Source organism: Panulirus ornatus, chromosome 2, assembly GCF_036320965.1.
Source record: "Panulirus ornatus isolate Po-2019 chromosome 2, ASM3632096v1, whole genome shotgun sequence".
Lineage (NCBI taxonomy): Eukaryota > Metazoa > Arthropoda > Malacostraca > Decapoda > Palinuridae > Panulirus > Panulirus ornatus.
Window position 1 is genome coordinate 23,002,099 of NC_092225.1, and position 24,633 is coordinate 23,026,731.

Consider the following 24,633-nt stretch of genomic DNA (forward strand, 5'->3'; position numbering starts at 1 on the left):
GCCTCTTCAGAAGAAAGAGAAATTTATGGCCCTTTCGATGTAGCATCCTCATCATCTAGCAATTAATTTTAGTGTTATATGCTTCATACATTCTTCAGGCCCAGTGTACTTTCAGCTGTGAAGTTGATGGTGAGTACCCAGACAATATTTTTTTTTTCAGTACAGTATTCAGTAATTACATGAGATATTCAGCACTTTATTATAAAATAGGCTTTGTGTTAAATCATTTTGTCCAACTGTAGGCTAATGTAAGTGTTTTAAGAACATTTAAGTTAGGGGAGGATAGGCTGTGATGTTCAGTAGGTTAGATGAACAGTATTAAATGTATTTTTGACTTACATTATTTTCAACTTATGATGGATTTATCAGAACGTAACCCCATTGTAAGTCGAGGAGCATCTGTACTCCAAGTTGGCCTCTTCAGTATTTATTCCAATGTAATATCTAATTTTATCAAATTTATAAAAATAAGTAGTGAATTGTAAATTCAGAATGCTAAGAAATCACTGCTTTGAAAGATATTGCTTTCATAGAATATTCTATATTATCATTCATAGAAATTTAGTACATTTAATATAGTTTTTAAGATGTAACCTATGCTATATAGCATACTCAAATACTGAGTTTGTGATGTTTTTAACTTACTGCACAGTAAAGTTTAGGGACAAAAGCATCTAGTTTGCACAAATTTCACTTGATCACATGGCTGTTCAATTCCTTTTCAGACATGAAACATCTCTAGGAAAGTGAGTGGGCTAAAATATAGAGGGTGCCTAAGCCATTCTCAAACTGTATCACCATAACACCTTTCATCCAGTCACAGCTTACATAAGAAGACCTGTCAACTAATTTGCTTTTCCATTGACTTTCAGTCCTTGTCATCTGCTTAGCTGTGCTTTTTAGGTTTTTGTCATACATAAGTTTGATACTGTTGTTTCATTTTGTTTATTTTCTTTACAATCAGAAATTTTTCCTTGATGATTGTAAGGTGGGGAGTTTATAAGGAGAGTAGATGATAATAAAATTAAAGGACTAGATGTGAGATGAAGACTACCTGTCACATGGGGAAATAGAGTTGAAGAATATTGGAGAGAGGGAAATGGGGGATGAATGCATGCTATGATGTATTTAAGGGAGGCATGTAAGGAAAGGATAGGTGGAGATGGAGTTTATAAGGAGAGTGGATGATAATAAGATTAAAGAACTAGATGTGAAATGAAGACTACCTGTCACATGGGGAAATAGAGTTGAAGAATATTGGAGAGAGGGAAATGGGGGATGAAAGCATGCTATGGTGTATTCAGGGGAGGCATGTAAGGAAAGGATAGGTGGAGACTCTTTGACTCTTAGTGGGAGTTTCTGGAGGATACAGGCTTCAGAAATATAGATAGATAGATAGATAGTAAACACGCATTGCAGTACTGCATTATTCTTTTCATTATCACTGTAACATACTTATTCCTGAAGGAATACAACCATAGAAAGAGACATTTGTGATGCAACATTTTTCAATTTATGAACTCTGCTGAACTTTGTTCCTCAGATATCCCATAACTATCCCTTTGCATGCATATTTTGTTTCCAGAGCCAGTTCCAAAAAAAAAAAAAAGTCATTTTTAGCAATGGTTTCTACCTGTTTTGTGGTGAAAATAGGGTTTTATCAAAAAATCATGGAAATTATGCATAAATACTTTCTGCATTGAATTATGTAATAACTGGCTCACTTGATTTCAGTAAGGCTAAAAAAGATATTCAAACCCATAGTCCATGAATTTTCCATATCAAAATTCTTCATAATTGGCCTCATATAAGTGCACATATAATTTTTCATTTTTTGAAAATTTTTTTTACAGATATGGCATGATATCAGGTAAATCAACATCCAAAGTATAGTAATGCTATTTTTAATGAGAAAAAAATGAAACATGAACAAAATATATAGTAGTCCCAACAGTAGTGTATGGATGCAAGTTGTGGGCTGTGGAGAAAGTACAGAAGATTGTGAATGTGTTGGAAATTAAATGCTTGAGAACAGTATGTGGTGTATGTGGGGTTGATCAAGCAAGAAATAATATGGTAGGTATGGTTTGGAGAACTGAAGAAAAAGTACAAAATTGGTTTGGATTACTGGAGAGGATGAGTAGTAAGGGGTTGACAAAGAGGATGTATGTGTCAGAAGTGGAGGGGAGAAGAGGAAAACCAAACTGGATGTTAGAAGGATGGAGAGGAAAAAGTTTTTTTGAGTCCATATATAGGCATATGTTTTTTATCATACATTATGGTTTTGAGGAATGGGCAATATATGGGGTTGTGCAGAGGAGGGAGGGTGGATGTGTTGGAAGTGAAATGTTTGAGGACATGTGGTGTGAGATGGTTTGTTCGAGTGAGTAATAAAAGGGTAAGAGATGCGTGGTAAGAAGTGGTTGTGTTGAAATGGTTTGTACATAAGGAGAAAATGAGTGAGGAGAGGTTGACAAAGAGGATATATGTGTCGGAGGTGGAGGAAACAAGGAGTGGGAGACCTAACTGGAGGTGGAAAGATGGAGTGAAAAAGATTTTGAGCAATCAGGGCCTGAACATGCAGGAGGGTGAAAGGCATGCACGGAATAGAGTGAATTGGAATGATGTGATATACTGGGTTTGACGTGCTGTCAGTGGACTGAACCAGGGTATGTGAAATGTCCGGGGTAAACCATGGAAAGGTCTGTGGGGCCTGGATGTTGATAGGGACCTGTGGTTTTGGTGCATTACACATGACAGCAACAGAATGAGTGTGAAAGCATATGTTCCGTCTGTGTCTGTTTCCTGGTGCTACCTTGCTGATGCAGGGGGGGTGGCAATGCTGTTCCTGTGGGTTGAGGTAATGCCAGGAATGGATGAAGGTGAGCAAATATGAATATGTACATTTGTATGTGTATGTATATATGTATGTACATGTATATGAGAGGATGTGTCTTCATCTGTTTCCTGGTGCTACCTCGCTAACTCAGCAAATGGCCATCAAGTACAATAATAATGATGATATACAAGTATATATATATATTTATTTATTTATTTATTTTGCTTTGTCGCTGTCTCCCGCGTTAGCGAGATAGCACAAGGAAACAGACACAAGAATGGCCCAGCCCACCCACATACACATGTATATACATACTCGTCCACACACGCAAATATACATACCTATACATCTCAACATACACATGTATATATACACACAGACATATACATATATACACATGTACATAATTCATACTGTCTGCCTTTATTCATTCCCATCGCCACCCCACCACACATGAAATAATAACCCCCTCCCCCCCTCATGTGCGCAAGGTAGTGCTAGAAAAAAGACAAACAAAGGCCCCATTTGTTCACACTCAGTCTCTGGCTGTCATGTAATAATGCACCGAAACCACAGCTCCTTTTCCACATCCAAGCCCCACAGAACTTTCCATGGTTTACCCCAGACGCTTCACATGCCCTGGTTCAATCCATTGACAGCACGCCGACCCCGGTATACCACATCATTCCAATTCACTCTATTCCTTGCACGCCTTTCACCCTCCTGCATGTTCAGGCCCCGATCACTCAAAATCTTTTTCACTCCATCTTTCCACCTCCAATTTGGTCTCCCACTTCTCCTCGTTCGCTCCACCTCTAACACATATATCCTTTTGGTCAATCTTTCCTCACTCATTCTCTCCATGTGACCAAAGCATTTCAAAACACCCTCTTCTGCTCTCTCAACCATATATATTATTATATATATATATATATATATATATATATATTGGAAAGGATCACAATTTTACGCGTGATCAAGATATTCCTATGAGTCCCCCAAGGATAGGGGAGAAAGAATACTTTCAACATATTCCTGCTTGTTGTAGACTCATAGGAATATATATATATATATATATATATATATATATATATATATATATATATATATATATATATATATATATATATATATATATAATTCTTTTTTAAATTTATTTATTTATTATACTTTGTCACTGTCTCCCACTTTAGTGAGGTAGCGCAAGGAAACAGACGAAAGAATGGCCCAAACCCACCCACATTCACATGTATATACATACACGTTCACACATGCACATATACATACCTATACATTTCAACTTATACATATATATATACATACACAGACATATACATATATACACGTCCTTAATTCATACTTGCTCCCTTTATTCATTCCCGTCGCCACCCTGCCACACATGGAATGAAAACCCCCTCCCCCGCACGCATGCAAGGTAGCACTAGGAAAAGACAACAAAGGCCACACTCTCTCACACTGTCTCTAGCTGTCATGTTCAACGCACCGAAACATATAATGCACCAAAACTACAGCTTCCCTTCCACATCCAGGCCCCCCAAACCTTCCATGGTCCACCCCAGACACTTCACATGCCCCAGTTCAGTCCACTGACAGCATTTCTTTATGTATCACCATTTCCCATATTAGCAAGCTAGTGTCAAGAACAGATGACTGAGCCTTAGAGGGAAAATCCTCACTTGGCCCCCTTCTCTGTTCATTCTTTTGGAAAAGTAAAAAAACTGGAGGGATGGATTTCCAGCCCCCTTCTCCCACCCCTTTTAGTTGCCATCTACAACAAGCAGGGAATATGTGAAAAGTATTCTTTCTCCCCTATCCTTGGGGGAAATCCTCCCCTCCAGTTTTTTTTTTTTTTACTTTTCCAAAAGAGGGAACAGAGAAGGGGGGACAAGTGAGGATGTTTTCCTAAGGCTTAGTCCTTTGTTCTTGATGCAATCTTAATAATGTGGGAAGTGGTGAATATGAATGAAAAAAAATGTATACTGTATATATTCTTATATATTTCATACTTGCTTGCCATTTTCCATGTTAGCATGGTAGCAACAGGAACAGATGAAGAAAGGTTGCATCCGCAGACATCCATTCTCTGTCATGTGTAATGCACCAGAACCACATCTCACTTCACATACTAACCCGACCCAAACACCCTGCATGTCATCTTATCAAAAACTTTCACCAGACCTTTGAAATATCAATTCCATATCATCTTCACTTCATCACTCCCTGTAATCAGTTCCGCTTTCAACAATATTCCCATTTGTTCTCTTGCATTTTGCACAATATTACCCTTCTTCCAAAACATCTTATACTCTATAAAGTGTACCGTTACTTGCACATTCCACTCTTATTATCCCTCTTTTTCATCCCCTGCAACTTTCTTTGTATGTACCACCCAAACACCTATCTTTTCTCTTTCAGCAGCAACTTTACTTCTTCATGACACCACTGACTACTCATTTTAACCTACCCACCTCCCACATGTAATGAAAGAGAAAAGTAAATATGTGTCGTGTTTTTAAGTGTACCCAAATTTCAGGTCAACTGTGTGAGTTTAGCACTCCTTTACACAGTTCCTTAGTACAACATGCAACTTCTCACATCTCCAAGGAATGCAATACTTGTGCTATCTGTAACAAAAAGTTCAAGACTCGTGCCACAGTCAGAACCCATCTGCGAGTACATCGGGGAGAGGAATTTATGCACAAGGTAAGAACTGCTAAGTGGACAAATTAATGCCCAGGTAAACATCTTCAGGACATATTTGACCCTAATTAAGTCACCCCCCCCAACTCGGAATTAAATGCCACCCACCAGACATCTGAAATACACTTCCCAAACATGCTTGGTGACACTTTCTCATTGGTGCTTTGGACGTCGTCCATTCCAGTAACACTAGAAACATCATTTCGGCATATTTTGAGACCATTCATGACCACGAGGTAGCTACCAAAATGAAGACACTAAAGACTTACTGCTCACTTTTCCAGCGTATTCCCCAAGTTTTTGAAGTAGTGCTATATACAAAGAAAGAACACATTTGTTCACATCGTCTCTTACTGTCATGTGTAATGCACCAAAACCACATACATATTCACCATTTTCTGTCTTATTCTTAGAAGGAAAAATCCTCATTTGGCTCGGTGCCCCTTTCCTTCTTTTGGAAAAGTAAAACAGGAGGGAAAGATTTCCTGACCCCCACTCCTACCCCTTTTAAGTTGCCTTTTACAGCATGCAGGGAATGTGTGGGAAGTATTCTTTCTCCTCTATCCCCAGGAATGGATAAATGCAAACAATGCAGGAGGGTGAAAGGCGTGCAAGGAATAGAGTGAATTGGAACGATGTGGTCTACCGGAGTCAATGTGCTGTCATTGGATTGAACCAGGGCATGTGAAGCGTCTGGGGTAAACCATGGAAAGTTTTGTGGGGCCTGGATGTGGAAAGGGAGCTGTGATTTCGGTGCATTATACATGACAGCTAGAGACTAAGTGTGAATGAATGTGGCCTTTGCTGTCTTTTCCTAGTGCAACCTCGCACGTGTGTAGGGGGAGGGGGTTGTCATTTCATGTGTGGTGGGGTGGCGACAGGGAATGAATAAAGGCAGCAAGTATGAATTATGTACATGTGTATATATGTATATGTCTGTGTATGTATATTTATGTATATGTTGAAATGTATAGGTATGTATATGTGCATGAGTGGACGTGTATGTATATACATGTGTACGTGGGTGGATTGGGCCATTCTTTCATCTGTTTCCTTGCGCTACCTCACTAACGCAGGAGACAGCAACAAAGTATAAGTAAATAAAATATTTTTTTTTCTTTCTTTTTTTTTGCCGCTGTCTCCCGCGTTTGTGAGGTAGCGCAAGGAAACAGACGAAAGAAATGGCCTAACCCACCCCCATACACAAGTATATAAATACGTCCACACACGCAAATATACATACCCACACAGCTTTCCATGGTTTACCCCAGACGCTTCACATGCCCTGATTCAATCCACTGACAGCACGTCAACCCCGGTATACCACATCGATCCAATTCACTCTATTCCTTGCCCTCCTTTCACCCTCCTGCATGTTCAGGCCCCGATCACACAAAATCTTTTTCACTCCAATTTGGTCTCCCACTTCTCGTTTCCTCCACCTCCGACACATATATCCTCTTAGTCAATCTTTCCTCACTCATTCTCTCCCTGTGCCCAAACCATTTCAAAACACCCTCTTCTGCTCTCTTAACCACGCTCTTTTTATTTCCACACATCTCTCTTACCCTTACGTTACTTACTCGATCAAACCACCTCACACCACACATTGTCCTCAAACATCTCATTTCCAGCACATCCATCCTCCTGCGCACAACTCTATCCATAGCCCACGCCTCGCAACCATACAACGTTGTTGGAACCACTATTCCTTCAAACATACCCATTTTTGCTTTCCGAGATAATGTTCTCGACTTCCACACATTCTTCAAGGCTCCCAGGATTTTCGTCCCCTCCCCCACCCTATGATCCACTTCCGCTTCCATGGTTCCATCCGCTGCCAGATCCACTCCCAGATATCTAAAACACTTTACTTCCTCCAGTTTTTCTCCATTCATTTTTTTTTTTTTTTTTTTTTCCCCCCAAAAGAAGGAACAGAGAAGGGGGCCAGGTGAGGATATTCCCTCTAAGGCCCAGTCCTCTGTTCTTAACGCTACTTCGCTAATGCGGGAAATGGCGAATAGTATGAAAGAAAGAAATATATATATATATATATTTCTTTTTCTTTTTTTTTTTTCAAACTATTCGCCATTTCCCGCGTTAGCGATGTAGCGTTAAGAACAGAGGACTGGGCCTTTTTCGGAATATCCTCACCTGGCCCCCTCTGTTCCTTCTTTTGGAAAATTAAAAAAAAAACAAGAGGGGAGGATTTCCAGCCCCCCACTCCCTCCCCTTTTAGTCGCCTTCTACGACACGCAGGGAATACGTGGGAAGTATTCTTAATCCCCTATCCCCAGGGATAATATATATATATATATATATATATATATATATATATTTTTTTTTTTGCCGGTCTCCCGCGTTTGCGAGGTAGCGCAAGGAAACAGACAAAAGAAATGGCCCAACCCACCCCCATACACATGTATATACATACACGTCCACACACGCAAATATACATACCTACACAGCTTTCCATGGTTTACCCCAGATATATATATATATATATATATATATATATATATATATTGCGGAAGATGAAAGCCGGCTAGGCAGCAGGTTTGGATGGTATTGCAGTGGAATTTATTAAAAAAGGGGGTGACTGTATTGTTGACTGGTTGGTAAGGTTATTTAATGTATGTATGTCTCATGGTGAGGTGCCTGAGAATTGGCGGAATGCGTGCATAGTGCCATTGTACAAAGGCAAAGGGGATAAGAGTGAGTGCTCAAATTACAGAGGTATAAGTTTGTTGAGTATTCCTGGCAAATTATATGGGAGGGTATTGATTGAGAGGGTGAAGGCATGTACAGAGCATCAGATTGGGGAAGAACAGTGTGGTTTCAGAAGTGGTAGAGGATGTGTGGATCAGGTGTTTGCTTTGAAGAATGTATGTGAGAAATACTTAGAAAAGCAAATGGATTTGTATGTAGCATTTATGGATCTGGAGAAGGCATATGATAGAGTTGATAGAGATGCTCTGTGGAAGGTATTAAGAATATATGGTGTGGGAGGCAAGTTGTTAGAAGCAGTGAAAAGTTTTTATCGAGGATGTAAGGCATGCGTACGTGTAGGAAGAGAGGAAAGTGATTGGTTCTCAGTGAATGTAGGTTTGCGGCAGGGGTGTGTGATGTCTCCATGGTTGTTTAATTTGTTTATGGATGGGGTTGTTAGGGAGGTGAATGCAAGAGTTTTGGAAAGAGGGGCAAGTATGAAGTCTGTTGGGGATGAGAGAGCTTGGGAAGTGAGTCAGTTGTTGTTCGCTGATGATACAGCGCTGGTGGCTGATTCATGTGAGAAACTACAGAAGCTGGTGACTGAGTTTGGTAAAGTGTGTGAAAGAAGAAAGTTAAGAGTAAATGTGAATAAGAGCAAGGTTATTAGGTACAGTAGGGTTGAGGGTCAATTCAATTGGGAGGTGAGTTTGAATGGAGAAAAACTGGAGGAAGTGAAGTGTTTTAGATATCTGGGAGTGGATCTGGCAGCGGATGGAACCATGGAAGCGGAAGTGGATCATAGGGTGGGGGAGGGGGCGAAAATTCTGGGAGCCTTGAAGAATGTGTGGAAGTCGAGAACATTATCTCGGAAAGCAAAAATGGGTATGTTTGAAGGAATAGTGGTTCCAACAATGTTGTATGGTTGCGAGGCGTGGACTATGGATAGAGATGTGCGCAGGAGGATGGATGTGCTGGAAATGAGATGTTTGAGGACAATGTGTGGTGTGAGGTGGTTTGATCGAGTAAGTAACGTAAGGGTAAGAGAGATGTGTGGAAGTAAAAAGAGCGTGTTTTGAAATGGTTTGGTCACATGGAGAGAATGAGTGAGGAAAGATTGACCAAGAGGATATATGTGTCGGAGGTGGAGGGAACGAGGAGAAGAGGGAGACCAAATTGGAGGTGGAAAGATGGAGTGAAAAAGATTTTGTGTGATCGGGGCCTGAACATGCAGGAGGGTGAAAGGAGGGCAAGGAATAGAGTGAATTGGAGCGATGTGGTATACCGGGGTTGACGTGCTGTCAGTGGATTGAATCAAGGCATGTGTATGGGGGTGGGTTGGGCCATTTCTTTCGTCTGTTTCCTTGCGCTACCTCGCAAACGCGGGAGACAGCGGCAAAAAAAAAAAAAAATATATATATATATATATATATATATATATATATATATATATATATATATATATATATATATATATTATTATTATTATCATTAATATACTTGATCACCATTTTCCTGCATCAGCAAGATAGCCCCAGAAAACAGACAAAGAACAACCCATTCATTCATATACAAATGTGTACATACATGCATATATACGTACATATACATACACATAGACATATACATATATACACAGGTACATATTCATACTTGCTTGCCTCCATCCATTACTGGCGCTACCCTGCCCTACAGGAAACAGCTTCGCTACCCCTCTTCAGTGTATACAGTGTATTTGTGTAAGCAGACAGAATATTTTCTTCAATATGTTTGTTAAAGACCAAAGAATATTTAACTCGGCTTCTTTTTTTACCCACCCATTTTGCTTCATCAAATAGGGTTTGATATAAATATCCTGTATTCATAGGATTGCTGAACGTATCCTGAAGTCTGATATGACAGATGAATGTACCCTGGAGATAATAGATAGGAACATTATCAGCAACATCCCTGAAGATTGTCTCAGTATCATCTTTTACTTCAAGAAAACTAGTGACTACATGATGAGAAACAACCTCACACATTGCAGTAACTCGCTACAGTCTACCAGTGTTGTCTACAAGTACTCCTGCCCAGTTGAAGGTTGAAAACTTCAACATGAACTACATCAGTATGACTACTACATCACTCAGTGAAGGCTCTTCACTTCATCTTCAAAACGGAAGCCTTAAACTACAAATGCAATAGCATCATGAGATGAATCTCACTTGTCAGCATTTGAATGTAAACATGACTATTATTGAAACATTGCAACAGCCCTACATGACTATAGGTTACAGAAGCCATGTATAGAAGGGATTAATTCCTTCATAAATCATCAAACTAAAAGACAAGCTAGTTCTCTACAGTTATTCTCTGCTGCATCCAAAGTGACCCCACTGTGTATCTCTGTCAGACTTTTCCAGGCGTGTAAACCCCTGGCAGACCCCCTTCCAATGACCCGTGTTTGACCCTACCAACCACATTACCATACATGAACTCCAAGGTAACACAGTCCACTGATCAACATATTATCTATGTCTCTACTCTCATTTGTAACACTACAAGACTTGATTCATTCCTGTTTTGTTTTTTATGTTGTGTTGTATCATTTATAATCAGTTTGAAGATGGGCAGTGTTCGTGTGCCCAAAATGTCTCGTGTATTTCAAGAATACCGTGACAATCAATATAGGACATTTAATTCACACTTTACCTGTTGAAGCAAAACTTGAGAAAAATTGGAAAAAAAAAAATAACTTGCAGCTAGTGAGTATTAGATGTGCATTTGTCTGAAACAATATATGAGAGTCCATGTTTCAATTCAAAATATTGGGTATGGGTTGAGGATGTGTTTAAGTGATTTCAGGGGTTGTATGTATCTGATATATTACGTGGACTAGATTTGATGGATGCGAGATAGATTTTGTTTTATACATCATTGTCTTTCAAGCCTTTACAACAAAGCATCAGGATCATGCATACAAACTGAACCGGTTGCACACATCAAGTCTCTGTCACATATGATTTCAACACCAGAGTATATGTATCATGTTTATATTTCTCTGAAAGCTGCATATCTAAAAATGAAATTATACTTAAACTCATAATAATATATCCTATTGTGTTATACAGAAATGGCATTCATGTTCCTGCATCATTCAAGAAATTTCTGTTAAAAATGTTTTGGAATCCTTACAGTGTGAATCCTGCCCGGTGATGTACAGCCAGAAGTTTAACCTGATTAAGCACCTAGCATCAAAACATCAGCGTGATCCTGAAGGTCGACCTCTCACACAGTTACTCACATGCTCATATTGTGCCTTCACTACTCTTGCAGATTACAAACTTAAGGCCCACATTGTAAGTTAAATCTGTTTTTATTATATCAGATGTTATAGCTGATGGCACTCACAAACCCACATTGCTCTAGCAGTCATTAGAAATTCAGATTTTGAGATGAAACATTTGAAATCGTTTGTCAGTACACTAATTTTCTGGTTTACATAGTTTGAAGGTCAGCTGAATATATGGCATATGTAGTGTTAAGTTCATCTATCTATCTACATCTCTGAAGTCTGTTCCAATTGAACTTCCTCAAAAGGGTAGGCATGGCAACAGAATGTCCATAACTAAAGAACTCCAGTGGTTTCATTGCCTTATTTGTTCATTATTGCATTTTCTCAAAAAACTGTTTGGTCCACACAATAATTACAGTATAGCATCTGTAGGTTTTTTTTTTTTATTTTTTATTTTTTTTTTTTTTTTCTATACTTTGTCGCTGACTCCCGCGTTTGCGAGGTAGCGCAAGGAAACAGACGAAAGAAATGGCCCAACCCCCCCTATACACATGTACATACACACGTCCACACACACAAATATACATACCTACACAGCTTTCCATGGTTTGCCCCGGACGCTTCACATGCCTTGATTCAATCCACTGACAGCACGTCAACCCCTGTATACCACATCGCTCCAATTCACTCTATTCCTTGCCCTCCTTTCACCCTCCTGCATGTTCAGGCCCCGATCACACAAAATCTTTATCACTCCATCTTTCCACCTCCAATTTGGTCTCCCTCTTCTCCTCGTTCCCTCCACCTCCGACACATATATCCTCTTGGTCAATCTTTCCTCACTCATTCTCTCCATGTGCCCAAACCATTTTAAAACACCCTCTTCTGCTCTCTCAACCACGCTCTTTTTATTTCCACACACCTCTCTTACCCTTACGTTACTTACTCGATCAAACCACCTCACACCACACATTGTCCTCAAACATCTCATTTCCAGCACATCCATCCTCCTGCGCACAACTCTATCCATAGCCCACGCCTCGCAACCATACAACATTGTTGGAACTACTATTCCTTCAAACATACCCATTTTTGCTTTCCGGGATAATGTTCTCGACTTCCACACATTTTTCAAGGCTCCCAAAATTTTCGCCCCCTCCCCCACCCTATGATCCACTTCCGCTTCCATGGTTCCATCCGCTGACAGATCCACTCCCAGATATCTAAAACACTTCACTTCCTCCAGTTTTTCACCATTCAAACTCACCTCCCAATTGACTTGACCCTCAACCCTACTGTACCTAATAACCTTGCTCTTATTCACATTTACTCTTAACTTTCTTCTTCCACACACTTTACCAAACTCCGTCACCAGCTTCTGCAGTTTCTCACATGAATCCGCCACCAGCGCTGTATCATCAGCGAACAACAACTGACTCACTTCCCAAGCTCTCTCATCCCCAACAGACTTCATACTTGCCCCTCTTTCCAAGACTCTTGCATTTACCTCCCTAACAACCCCATCCATAAACAAATTAAACAACCATGGAGACATCACACACCCCTGCCGCAAACCTACATTCACTGAGAACCAATCACTTTCCTCTCTTCCTACACTTACACATGCCTTACATCCTCGATAAAAACTTTTCACTGCTTCTAACAACTTGCCTCCCACACCATATATTCTTAATACCTTCCACAGAGCATCTCTATCAACTCTATCATATGCCTTCTCCAGATCCATAAATGCTACATACAAATCCATTTGCTTTTCTAAGTATTTCTCACATACATTCTTCAAAGCAAACACCTGATCCACACATCCTCTACCACTTCTGAAACCACACTGCTCTTCCCCAATCTGATGCTCTGTACATGCCTTCACCCTCTCAATCAATACCCTCCCATATAATTTACCAGGAATACTCAACAAACTTATACCTCTGTAATTTGAGCACTCACTCTTATCCCCTTTGCCTTTGTACAATGGCACTATGCACGCATTCCGCCAATCCTCAGGCACCTCACCATGAGTCTTTTTTTTTTTATACAAACACTATTACTCCTCCCTCCTTAGTAAGGTAGCATCAGAAACAAAAGAACAGCCACAATTCAAAGCATACACCCTCAAGTTTTCATGTATAATGTATTGAACCACAGCTTACCATTCACTGCCAAGCCCGACAAACTGTTCTGTGGATTACCTAGATCACTTCATTCCCCCCCTAGTTCAGCCCATTGACACCAAGTTTCCCCAGCACAGCCCATTGATTCATTTGTGTTTATCCTATGCATGCCTCTCATTCTCCTGAATTTTCAAGCCCTGATACCCTAAGTTTCCTTCTCTCGGTCCTTTCATCTCCTTCTTGGTCTCCCCTCCACTTCTGGAATGTAGATCCTCTTACTTAATCCGTTTTCACTCACCCACTCTTGTATGTCAAAACCATTTCAGCCCCTCTCAATCAAACTGCATTAACTACTCTTTTACACTGTCATTTCTACTCATACCACATATTGTCCTCAGTCATTTAATTTCTGGCATGTCCATTCTATTCTTTTGCATTGAAGACCAAAGATACATCCATGTCATACTGTTGGACTACACTACTCTCAGACATACCTTTCTTTGCTGTAACAGATACTGACCTCTCCTTTCACACACTCCTTGATGCATCCAGGACCTTAACCTTCTCTTCTCCCGTATGACTCGCTTCAACCCCCATCGTTTCATCTACTGTGCCCTCACCCAGTTACCTAATTCACTTCATATCCTCCCCATTCAAACTTCCACTCAACCATCCTGTTTCAATCTCTTGTTGCACCTCAGTACTTTTGTTCACATTTTCTCTTGCCTTTCTTCTGTCATTGTCCCAAACTTTGCCACCAGCTTGTAGGGATTTTCTTTGGAATCTGCCACCAGAACCTCATCATAACCCACCTCCAGCATACTCTAAAACCAGGGGTTCCCAAATGTGTGATATGTATACCATTGGTGATTATCTGATTTTTATTTGAAATTTGCCAAAAGTGGCTAATTTAGTGTACATTTGGGCTTTTTATCTGGTAAACGGAGTTAAACCAGTTATCCTCTTCTCGAGCAGTGATACCGGCAAAAGGCTTTTTCCAATGAAAACTCTGCTTTGAATCATGTTTGAAACACCCTGCTGTCCCTCTGGTTAATTTATTGTACTAACATTCTTAGTTTTTCCTCATGCACTAATTTGACATTTAATCATGGAAGGAGGACAAATAAAACATAAATTGAGTACCTGTTAGCTTTATTTGACTTGCTTCCTAGCTTTTGAAAAGTCTGCAAATATCAGGTGATAATGTTGACATTAAGCAGTTCACTGGTATATGTACGACACATTCTCTGGGCTTGTAGTATGCAGCTGTTAACAAAAATATCAAGTGGTAAATGTGATGAAATTGGATAAAGTTTGAGAACCACTGCTTCAGACTTACCCCACACTCTAGGACCCTTGTAGTTACCTCTCACTCTGCAACATTCTTAAACAAATTAAACAACAACAGTGACATCGTATGTCCTTGAAACACTGCCTTTCACTTTGAACCAATCACACTTCCTACTCACATACATGCCTTCCCTTCATGTTAAAACTCCTTATTGCATTCATTATATTTCCATTTACCTCACATATCCACACGAGTTTCCACAAGGCCTCTCTCTCGGCCTATTCACATCCTTTCTTCAGATCCATGATGCCATATACAAATCACTGTCCTTCTCCAAGTATTTTCCAAAAATATACTTGAAAGCAAAGACTTGCTCCACATGCCTTCTACCTCTTCCAAAGCCACACTGCTTCTCCTCAATATGATGTTCTTTATGTCACCACCCATATAATTACTGCTACCCCATGCAGCTTACCACCTATACTCAACTGACTCTGACCTCAGTAATTCAAACATTCACTGTTATCCCCCTTGCCTTTATATAGGGGCTTTATGCATTCTGCTACTTCTCAGGCACATACAAATGCTCAATAGCTTAAGTAACCAGTCAACAACTCAATCACCCCCTCTTTTTAGAAACTGATGCAATCCCATTGGCTCTTTTGCATTGCTACATTTTATCTTATACAAGGCTCTGATTTCTGCCTCTCTTTTCACCAAATCAAGTGTCAGGACTCTCTCAGTCCAGATGCTACCTCATCTTAAATACATATTTACTTTCATATCATCTACCATATTCAGCAGTCATTCAAAATACTCACTCCGTGTCTTCTCCAGCTCTTCATTGTCTGTTACCACTTCTCTGTCTACTCTTCTCGATGTCACTCCCATTTGTTTTCTTTACAATGTTTACCTTCTCCAAAACATTTTTATCCATGAAGTTCACTGGTGCTTTCTTACCTCAAGTCTCTTTTGACCTCTCTTTCAACAATTGGCAATTTATTAAGACAGGAGTAGATCTGTAGGGGATGATGTGTGGTATGTGTATGAGAAATAGAGCTATGAGTGATGGTTAAATGCTAAAATACAAAGAAGAGAAAATATGAACAGAAGAGAAATTCTAGTTCAATATCTAAATATGAACAAAGAGAAATTCTAGTTCAATATCTAAATAAAGGACCAATGCTCACTAAATTGATTTACTATGTCTGTTGTTGCAGTTGTCCTCATTATTTTGACAATATTTTATCTTAAAAAGTATGTGACATTTTACAGGTACGCCGCCATACTGTGGATAAACCCTTCAAGTGTAATCAATGTACATACGCAACAACAGAGAAAACAGCTCTATCAAAACACATCAGAACACATACAAAGGAACGTCCCTATGTGTGTGAAACATGTGGGTTTCAGTAAGTACTAAAAAATATAGTTTTGCTGTTTTCCTTAGTAAACGAGAATGAAAGGTACGAGATCTGGCACGCTGAACAATGTAAATGGTTATGCAATGAAATGCATGAGAAATTGAATGGAAGATGATTGGTTTCCAAAGATGGTTGATTGCCATTATATGAGCTTAAGATTTCAAGTCATAGATATGGAATTAATTAAGTAGTTGTATAAGTTTCACTAAAAAGTATTTGCAAGAAAATAGATCCAGGAAAGAACTAATTGAATTGGATTTGAAATTTGTAAGAGATATTGCAAGAGGAAAGGCCAATTGGATATGGGATTTCAGCTGAAATGATTGAATCAGGGCATGTGAAGCGACTGGGGTAAACCATGGAAAGCTGTGTAGGTATGTATATTTGCGTGTGTGGACGTATGTATATACATGTGTATGGGGGTGGGTTGGGCCATTTCTTTCGTCTGTTTCCTAGCGCTACCTCGCAAACGCGGGAGACAGCGACAAAGCAAAAAAAAAAAAAAAAAAAAATTAGCACTCATGAACTGATACCTTAATATGCATCCTTCTGAAAGATAAAACTAATGATCTTTAAATGCAGTATGTCCAAAAGCTTCAAAGATTCACCAGAAATCCAATGTTGGGTTATAGATTTTTCTCATGATTCCTCCCCAATCTTCAGTACATAAGTATACATTATTAGCATTTTACATGCTAGCAGTAGTATGCTTCTTGATAAATTTGCTGTAATGGCAATGTTCTTATAGGATTTACTGTTTGATGCATATGTTATTGAGCAATTACATATGAACAAATTAATTCAAAACCAGAAGATATTAGACCAAAAACAGCATCACAAATATATGCCATTAATTTACATACACCTTTGCCCATTATCCATAGTCAGCATCTCAAAAACTCACTGTAAAGGTGATGCTGTTACATGATATTTTGTGTGGTATATGTATATATTGCATAATGGAGAAATTATTTATGAACAATTTCATGTAAAATTGGGCCATTTCTTTCGTCTGTTTCCTTGCGCTACCTCGCAAACGCGGGAGACAGCGACAAAGTATAATAAAAAAAAAAAAAAAAAAAATAATTCATGTAAAATGGAAAAAATATGTCTGCAAAATACAGATACCTGATCATGAAGAATAAGGCACATTTCTGTGCTGCACCATCATTAATTTCTTATTACTTTTCTCTCATCTTACTCTTTGGCTCACTAAATTGAAATGGAGATACAAAGTGGATTGGTGTGGGTAGGAAAAAATATGAGAGCTTCTAATGTCAATCACCACAGTACACAAGTTGTTCTGTTGTCTCTAGTACTTATCACCCAACCTGAATCAGTCTGAGAATGTAGCTTATTAGCCATGCCCTTTAATAGTGATAATTTATCAGTATTGTGATCATGTGTCCATTCTCATTTCATCTACATCCACATGTAATGTGTACTATTCCTAGAAGCTCCTCACCTTGTTGGTAGCTTATAGTAGTATATTTTTTCTGTACCTAATTTCAGTGCACCAACCTTGAGTAGTTTGTGGCGTCATCGTCGAAGTCATACTGGTGAGAAGCCATTTGAGTGTGAACAGTGTGGTCAGCAGTATGCAGACAGCAAACGTTTACGAGACCATATGTATAAACACAACAATGTAAAGCCATTCATGTGTCATATGTGTGGTTACACATACAGGCGCAAAGATAACTTACAGGTTAGTTTTTCCCCATGATGTTACTAATGTAAAAATCTTTGACTCTTCTTGTAATATACAGAAGTAATCTGATAATATTTTTTAATCAGTCTCACTTGTGTTTTCTGTAATTAACAAACCTTTTAGACCATAGCCTCTTGATCAGTGTTGACAATTGACAGCATAGACTCAATAAAACTCAGATTCAGACTGAATTATTCATATAGTGCTTACCATTTGCTACCATACTCCAGCTAATTCTCCAGTGCTTACTCACAATTGCAAATAAAACTATATCCTGTAATAGATGTTAGGTGTTGGTGAATTCTACCTACTTGGGGTTACATTGTGAGTGAAAAATCTGCTTAATGCAGGAGCATAAGGTAGAAGTAGTAGGTTGGAACATTAGGCAGAAACATTTAACTGTTAGACACATAAGGGAGAAGCAGTTGGTAAGAACGTTAGGTAGGAGCCTCTAGAAACACTGCGTTAGAGTTGCCCTTGCCTGTTAAGGGCGAGGCACTTATTTTAGGCTGAGAAGCAGCATTGGAGTTCACTAGTTATGGAGACTCTTTTGCTGTGGCCACCTCCTTGAGGGAGTTCCCAGAGAGAATGGGCATGAGAGGTATAGATAGATTGGTTTTGAATTTAAAGCAATAATGATGAGCTAGTGAAGTATGGATCATAAGTATAAGAAAATTTTATTTGCAGAGATAATGTCATAAAAACATTGCATTAGCTGATAATGTATTAACATTTTATATAGATTTTTGTGTACTAGATTCATAAAGTAATTTCAGATGTAGTTAGATCATCTCCCTGAATATCATTTTCTCTTTTTGATTTTTGACATTCATCAGTACCTCTTCTCAATGTATAATTGCCTTTATTACAACAAAATATCTATCAGTGAAAGCAAGTCCTTCATGCCTTTTCTCTTTATAGAGCAGAGTAATTTCCAGAAATTCCTCCATATCTCATCATCTCTACTAATTTTACAGATTTCTTCATTGAATCATCCTTTTTGGACAGATACTCCTTTTCTTTTAACATAGTCTTGGCTTGTACCTATCCCCATTGATTTCTCTTGGATACACTTCGTAACTTTCACTTGTAGTCTTTCCACTTAACTCTTGGCTGCCTATATCTTATTTTATTTAATTGTTCATTACTGAAATTATGGTGATAAAAGGTCAGTATCTCTTTTATGTACTTGCTTTTCCAGCATTGGTGAGGCAGCATCATGCTATCGTAAATTCCCCAGCTAAATCACCTAACAGTGACTACTGTTTTCCTGTTTCTCCGACATAGCTTTGGCTTGTTTTTTCACATCCACTGATCACTTGCCCATACTGTACCAGTACTCCCACTTTTACATCATTTTCACAGCAGTTAATTTTTTTCATTTCCAACTCGGCTCATCAGCCCATGTCCTGTCCTACCTTCCATTTTTAAAATAACAACCACTTTCTTTGATTTATTTTTCCCTCAGTCCATTCACGCCTCAAAACACATGAAATTAATAGAACAAATTAATTTGTTTTTGCAGACTCACCTTCACAAGATTCACAAGATTGAGGACCAGAAGGATGCTAGTGTACAAAGAGCACATCCAACTTCATTGACTCTGTCAGGTTGGTTCATGTACTTGGTCCACTTTGGTTTGTGCTAATTCAGTGCTTTAGTTTGTTGAAGTAGCTGCAAGAAGTCTTAAAAGTGATAAAACCTTTTTGCATATACAAACCTACATGATGATTAAACAGTCTGTTAGCAAATGGTCATTTTATGACTAGGCTCTAGTCATAGTTAAAAGCTGAGATTAAGGCCAGGCTTAAATTGAAAGGTGAAGAGGGATAAAGGGAGAGAGAAATAATAGAAAAAAAAAGGTATTGGAAACCTGCCTTTTAAAAAGAGCTAGGAAAGACAGGAGGTAGAGTTCAAATTTTTGAGGTGTCTGGAAAGAAAGAGATATCTAAACTCAATCAGTTTTCCTAAATTAAGCTTCCACATTGCAAGACATAGGGAGTGATATCACTGTCTGGTAAAAAGAACGTCGTTTTGATGACTACATTTTAAGACTAACTGCAGTGGAACACTGAGTGGTGGTGGTGGTATAGCAACTTGTTGGTAATAAATTATGTACAAGTTAATAATACTCAATTTCAGCATTATGATACATTCATGAATATACAATCTAATATGGGCTAAAAGTATCATAACAAGTGCCTTTGGCGCACCGTTCTTGATATGCCTCAAATCCTCGTTTTATTCATTACATGGTTACTTTAGTAAATCTGTGATGCATTTTTTCAATGATATCAATATATTATTATCCTTGATATAAATCATCTTATGAAATGCCATTGTTTCAATTCATTACAAGCATGAATATGATTACCTTCAAATTTTTACAGGAAAGGTAAAAAGAGTGAAAGGGTCATTGATCCAGCATACCACTGATTCTCTTAAGAGTAAATCTGTCGTAACACATGATCAAGACTCTCGCCATATTAACTATTTGGATGCTGTCAAAATTAAAATGGGACCACAAGTATCCAAATTACAGGTAAGGCATGGAAAATTTTAACTGTGTGGATCTGTTTGTCTGTATATCTGACACCAATTCCCTTTGGAACTCCCTTTAAGGGATGGTCATGGCAAAATAGTCTCCATAATTGTTGAACTCCTATGAAGTACTTCTTAGCCTTTAGTGCCTTGCCATTGACAGGCCACTGGCAGAGGGCAACTCTGGTATGTTTTCAGAGGCTCCTTCCTAATGTTCCTACCGACTACGTCTACCTAATGTTACAACCGACTACTTTTACCTTATGCTCCTACCTATTACTTCTACCAAATGTTTCTGCCTAAAGCTCCTGTCTAATGTTCCCACCTATTACCATTTTGCCAAAAGGAAGGGGTAGCACAAAGTGCTGACTGCAGGAAAATCTTGAGCTGCGAACAGTAAGTAGTGTGGTGTTATTTGTGACTAGGAGATTGTATATTTGCAGACAGAATACATGCATATTTGGCTTATAGCTGCAAACATAAAAATCCATACCTCAGTCTTGTAAAATGATAAAAGACTAAAGCTATTGCTCTGTATATTGGAGGAAAACTGAATTGTGCCATCTTTTTTGACAGTGGGAGGTCTCTTTCAGTGTTATGGAAAACCTCACAATGATCTTTAAACCCCTTAATCATTATATTCATTTTGGTTGTATTTTTTGTGCTTCTCGGTATGTAAGGTTACCTAAGATGTCCAGAATGCTGTGTTATCATTTATCCAAAATGATACAAAAATAAGAGAAATACATCAGTAATTTTGTATTATGCTTTCAGTTCTTACCAACCACATTGCAAAAGCAAGAGTCCATTGTTCTGGTGCATTAGTAATACCTAAGACCTCATGCAGACAGCCCATTCATAGTTGTTTCCAGGATTGTCCAACTGAATGCCATAATATCACTAATAATATTTTGCTTTGTCGCTGTCTCCCGCATTTGTGAGGTAGCGCAAGGAAACAGACGAAAGAAATGGCCCAACCCACCCCCATACACATGTATATACATACACGTCCACACACGCAAATATACATACCTATACATCTCAATGTACACATATATACACACACACAGACATATACATATATACACATGTACATAATTCATACTGTCTGCCTTTATTTATTCCCATCACCACCTCGCCACACATGGAATAACATCCCCCTCCCCCCTCATGTGTGCGAGGTAGCGCTAGGAAAAGACAACAAAGGCCCCATTCGTTCACATAAAAATAATAATAATCTCATGGTTAAAAGCTATTCTTAATCAAATTGGTGGTGCTGCTCTCAAATTTTCTGATCACTTAATCATTTTGTATTTCAGCGATCTTGTTAAATGGGGCTAGGTACTTTTTCACTGGTGAAGCCACTAGGAGTTTTTCCATTGGCTAATTAGAGTTGTGGGTGATATTTGGCATTTCTTCATCCCTTTAGTGGGTAAGGTAAACATTGGTCCCATGAAATGCAGGTGGCAAATAATGCTTATGTAGTTAGTCTCCTGATAGGCACCCTTATCTTGTATGTTGGCAGTCCAGTGATTATGTAAGGTTACTGTATAAGCATATTGCAGAACCTTAGATAAAAAAATAATGAAAAGGGGTTAGAATTAGAAGAAAAATGATAATTTACTTAGATAAAAAAGAGAGCAGGTGATTGGTCAGAAACCTGGGGAACAGTTAAATCAGGTGCACATTTTGATAAAATGTAACTCTATTTCATTGAAAGAAAACATTAATTTTATATGGCGATTGATTAATAATGTACTAACATTTTGAAGAAAATTTCAGGTATGGTCTGAACACAGCTATGACACTCGCAGCATGGCTCAGGGCAATGATGGAGAATCACTGTTGATTGGCAGTACTGCACCAGTTATAGGATGTGGTGGTGAAGTCGATACAAACAGTAGCAGAGAACTGATGGCATCCCACACACCATTTACCACTACACTTGCTGCACCAACACTTCAGAGTGAGTGTCATGATGTCTATCTCTGCAAGTAGAAAACTGAAAAAAGTTGCATGATGTTTCCTCCTTTACGTCAGGTGGTAGCCTCCTAGGTGAGAAGGGTTAACTTAGCATGGGATCTTAAGACATAATAGTGAACTGCCCTGCACTCACATATTAAGATATGGTTAATGCAGACAGCATACATAAATGTGAAAAGGGTGTGTCAATAGAGAATGTACAGGAGACTAGGCCTTATTAGAAAACTCCCTTCCCTTACAGTAAGAATTGATAATTACACAGGAAATCTCTCATTAATCAAGACCTGTCATAGTACTGAACCTTACACTATAAATTCAGCTATCTAGTTTTTTACTGTTTCTATGTAACGTAACCCTTTTCCTGTAACAGACTGGTACATGTAAAAATCTACCCCTAAACAATTCAGTCACATTATATTCATACATTTAGTGTTTTGGATAATATGGGGATCCGTGACCAAACTGCTGAAAAGTTATGCATATTAATCTCGTTATCAGGGAAGTTTCTCGGTCACTACTGTATGGAGCAAAAATTCTCCACCATCTACTTTTCATGGGGTGGCATCTATGCAACAAGAAAGTGTAACATAAAAGGCCTTGATTGAACAAACAAACTGCATACACCATAATGAATATCACTCCTTCATCCCAGCAAAGGGCTCCACACATCATTACTTGTGTGCAGAGTATTACAGCTGCAGTAAGGCATCCCTATTTATTATGTGCAATGTGACTGGCATTGATGCTACACAAAGAATGACTTCAATACCAATACCCACTTTCACCTAGCTTTGTTTCTCAAGTTGTGCCTGCCGTTCAGATGTTTTTCTTTCCTTGATTTGATTTTTGGATCAATTTCAACCATACAAAAATGTGTGATTGAGCAGTTCTGGAGCGTATTACCTGATTAGTTTATGTACAGTCTGTAGAAGGAGGAAAACTTCATCTAACCAACAGTAGTCCGTTTGTTTTTCCACCTTTAAAACTTACATTATTAAGCATTTTCTTTTCCATCTCTGATGTCCTTTGCACAAACTTAATAAAAAACATTCTGCATTTTTCTTTGGTTAATGATACTACTCCAGGACCCTTGTTATGATACTTTTGCAGTTTCAAGGCTGTGCTCCAATTAGGAGTAAGGGAATCATGGACTCTTGAGTAAGTTCCTCGATGAGGCTGTATTCCTTTTCATGCACTGATGGCGATACACCCTTGCTAAAGGTAGTGACTTTTCACTTGTGGTTTAATTACATGTAGGTGGAGTCCAGCAATACCACTTGCCCTCTTTTTAACTCAAATTACCTATCCCCATGACCCCTTGTACAGGATCCTTGCAACTCCAAGGATGTGCTTCACTCAGTAGCATGATGATGTACATCTTTGGAGTGAGAAGTTCTTTGATGAGATTGCATTCTTTTTGCTCAATGACAACACATCATAAAAGGTAACCTTTCAGTCATGTTGTATTCTCTCCACAAACATACAACCTCTCCTTGTCACAAATAACACTTGACAACATTTAAGTCATTCTTCACAACCCTAATATTTTCCTGTGGTGAACACTTTGCACTAGCCCCGTCTTTTGGCAAGTAGAAATGTGACAGGAGTTTTAGGTAGTAGTAGGAAGGAGCATTAAGCAGAAGCAGTTGCTTGTAATATTGGGCAAGAATATTAGGTAGACATATTAGTTGGTGGGCAGCCAAAAACCAGGGAGATATATTACCAGCACTATCCACTTAGGCGAGCCAGTAGTCCACATGTGGACTACTGGCATTCTGTCCACAAACACAGTCTCTCCTTGTCATACACAACACTTAACATTTCACTCACACAGTGTGCTAGTCCAGCTTTTTTTTTTTTTTTTAAATGTTAGGAGTAACAGGTAGAAGTAGTAGGTAGGAACATTAAGTAGTCAGTAGGAACATTAGATAGAACATTAGGTAGGAACTTCTTTAAACACTGCACTAGAGTTGTCCTCTACCAGTGGCCTGTTAAGGGTAAGGCCAAATAG

The 24,633-nt window shown here is 38.8% G+C and overlaps 2 protein-coding genes across 3 annotated transcripts in view; one reads left to right on the forward strand and one right to left on the reverse strand.

Annotated features, from left to right (window-relative positions):
- The window catches only part of LOC139754207 (uncharacterized), a 36,931-nt gene that overhangs the window by 11,278 nt on the left and 1,020 nt on the right, over positions 1–24,633 (forward strand). The window contains 7 exon segments of the mRNA XM_071671449.1: positions 5,394–5,563; positions 11,449–11,610; positions 16,242–16,378; positions 17,903–18,095; positions 19,624–19,708; positions 20,489–20,640; positions 22,422–22,605. Of these exon segments, the coding sequence (XP_071527550.1) occupies positions 5,394–5,563; positions 11,449–11,610; positions 16,242–16,378; positions 17,903–18,095; positions 19,624–19,708; positions 20,489–20,640; positions 22,422–22,605 (1,083 nt within the window).
- Positions 22,323–24,633, reverse strand: part of spel1 (DNA mismatch repair protein spel1) — a 78,693-nt gene continuing 76,382 nt past the window's right edge. The window contains exon 24 of one of the 2 annotated variants that reach the window (XM_071671484.1): positions 22,323–22,627. The gene's annotated coding sequence lies outside the window, so the exon portion shown is untranslated. Of the gene's footprint in view, positions 22,642–24,633 lie in introns of both variants that reach the window. The other variant, XM_071671494.1, reaches the window with a different exon arrangement.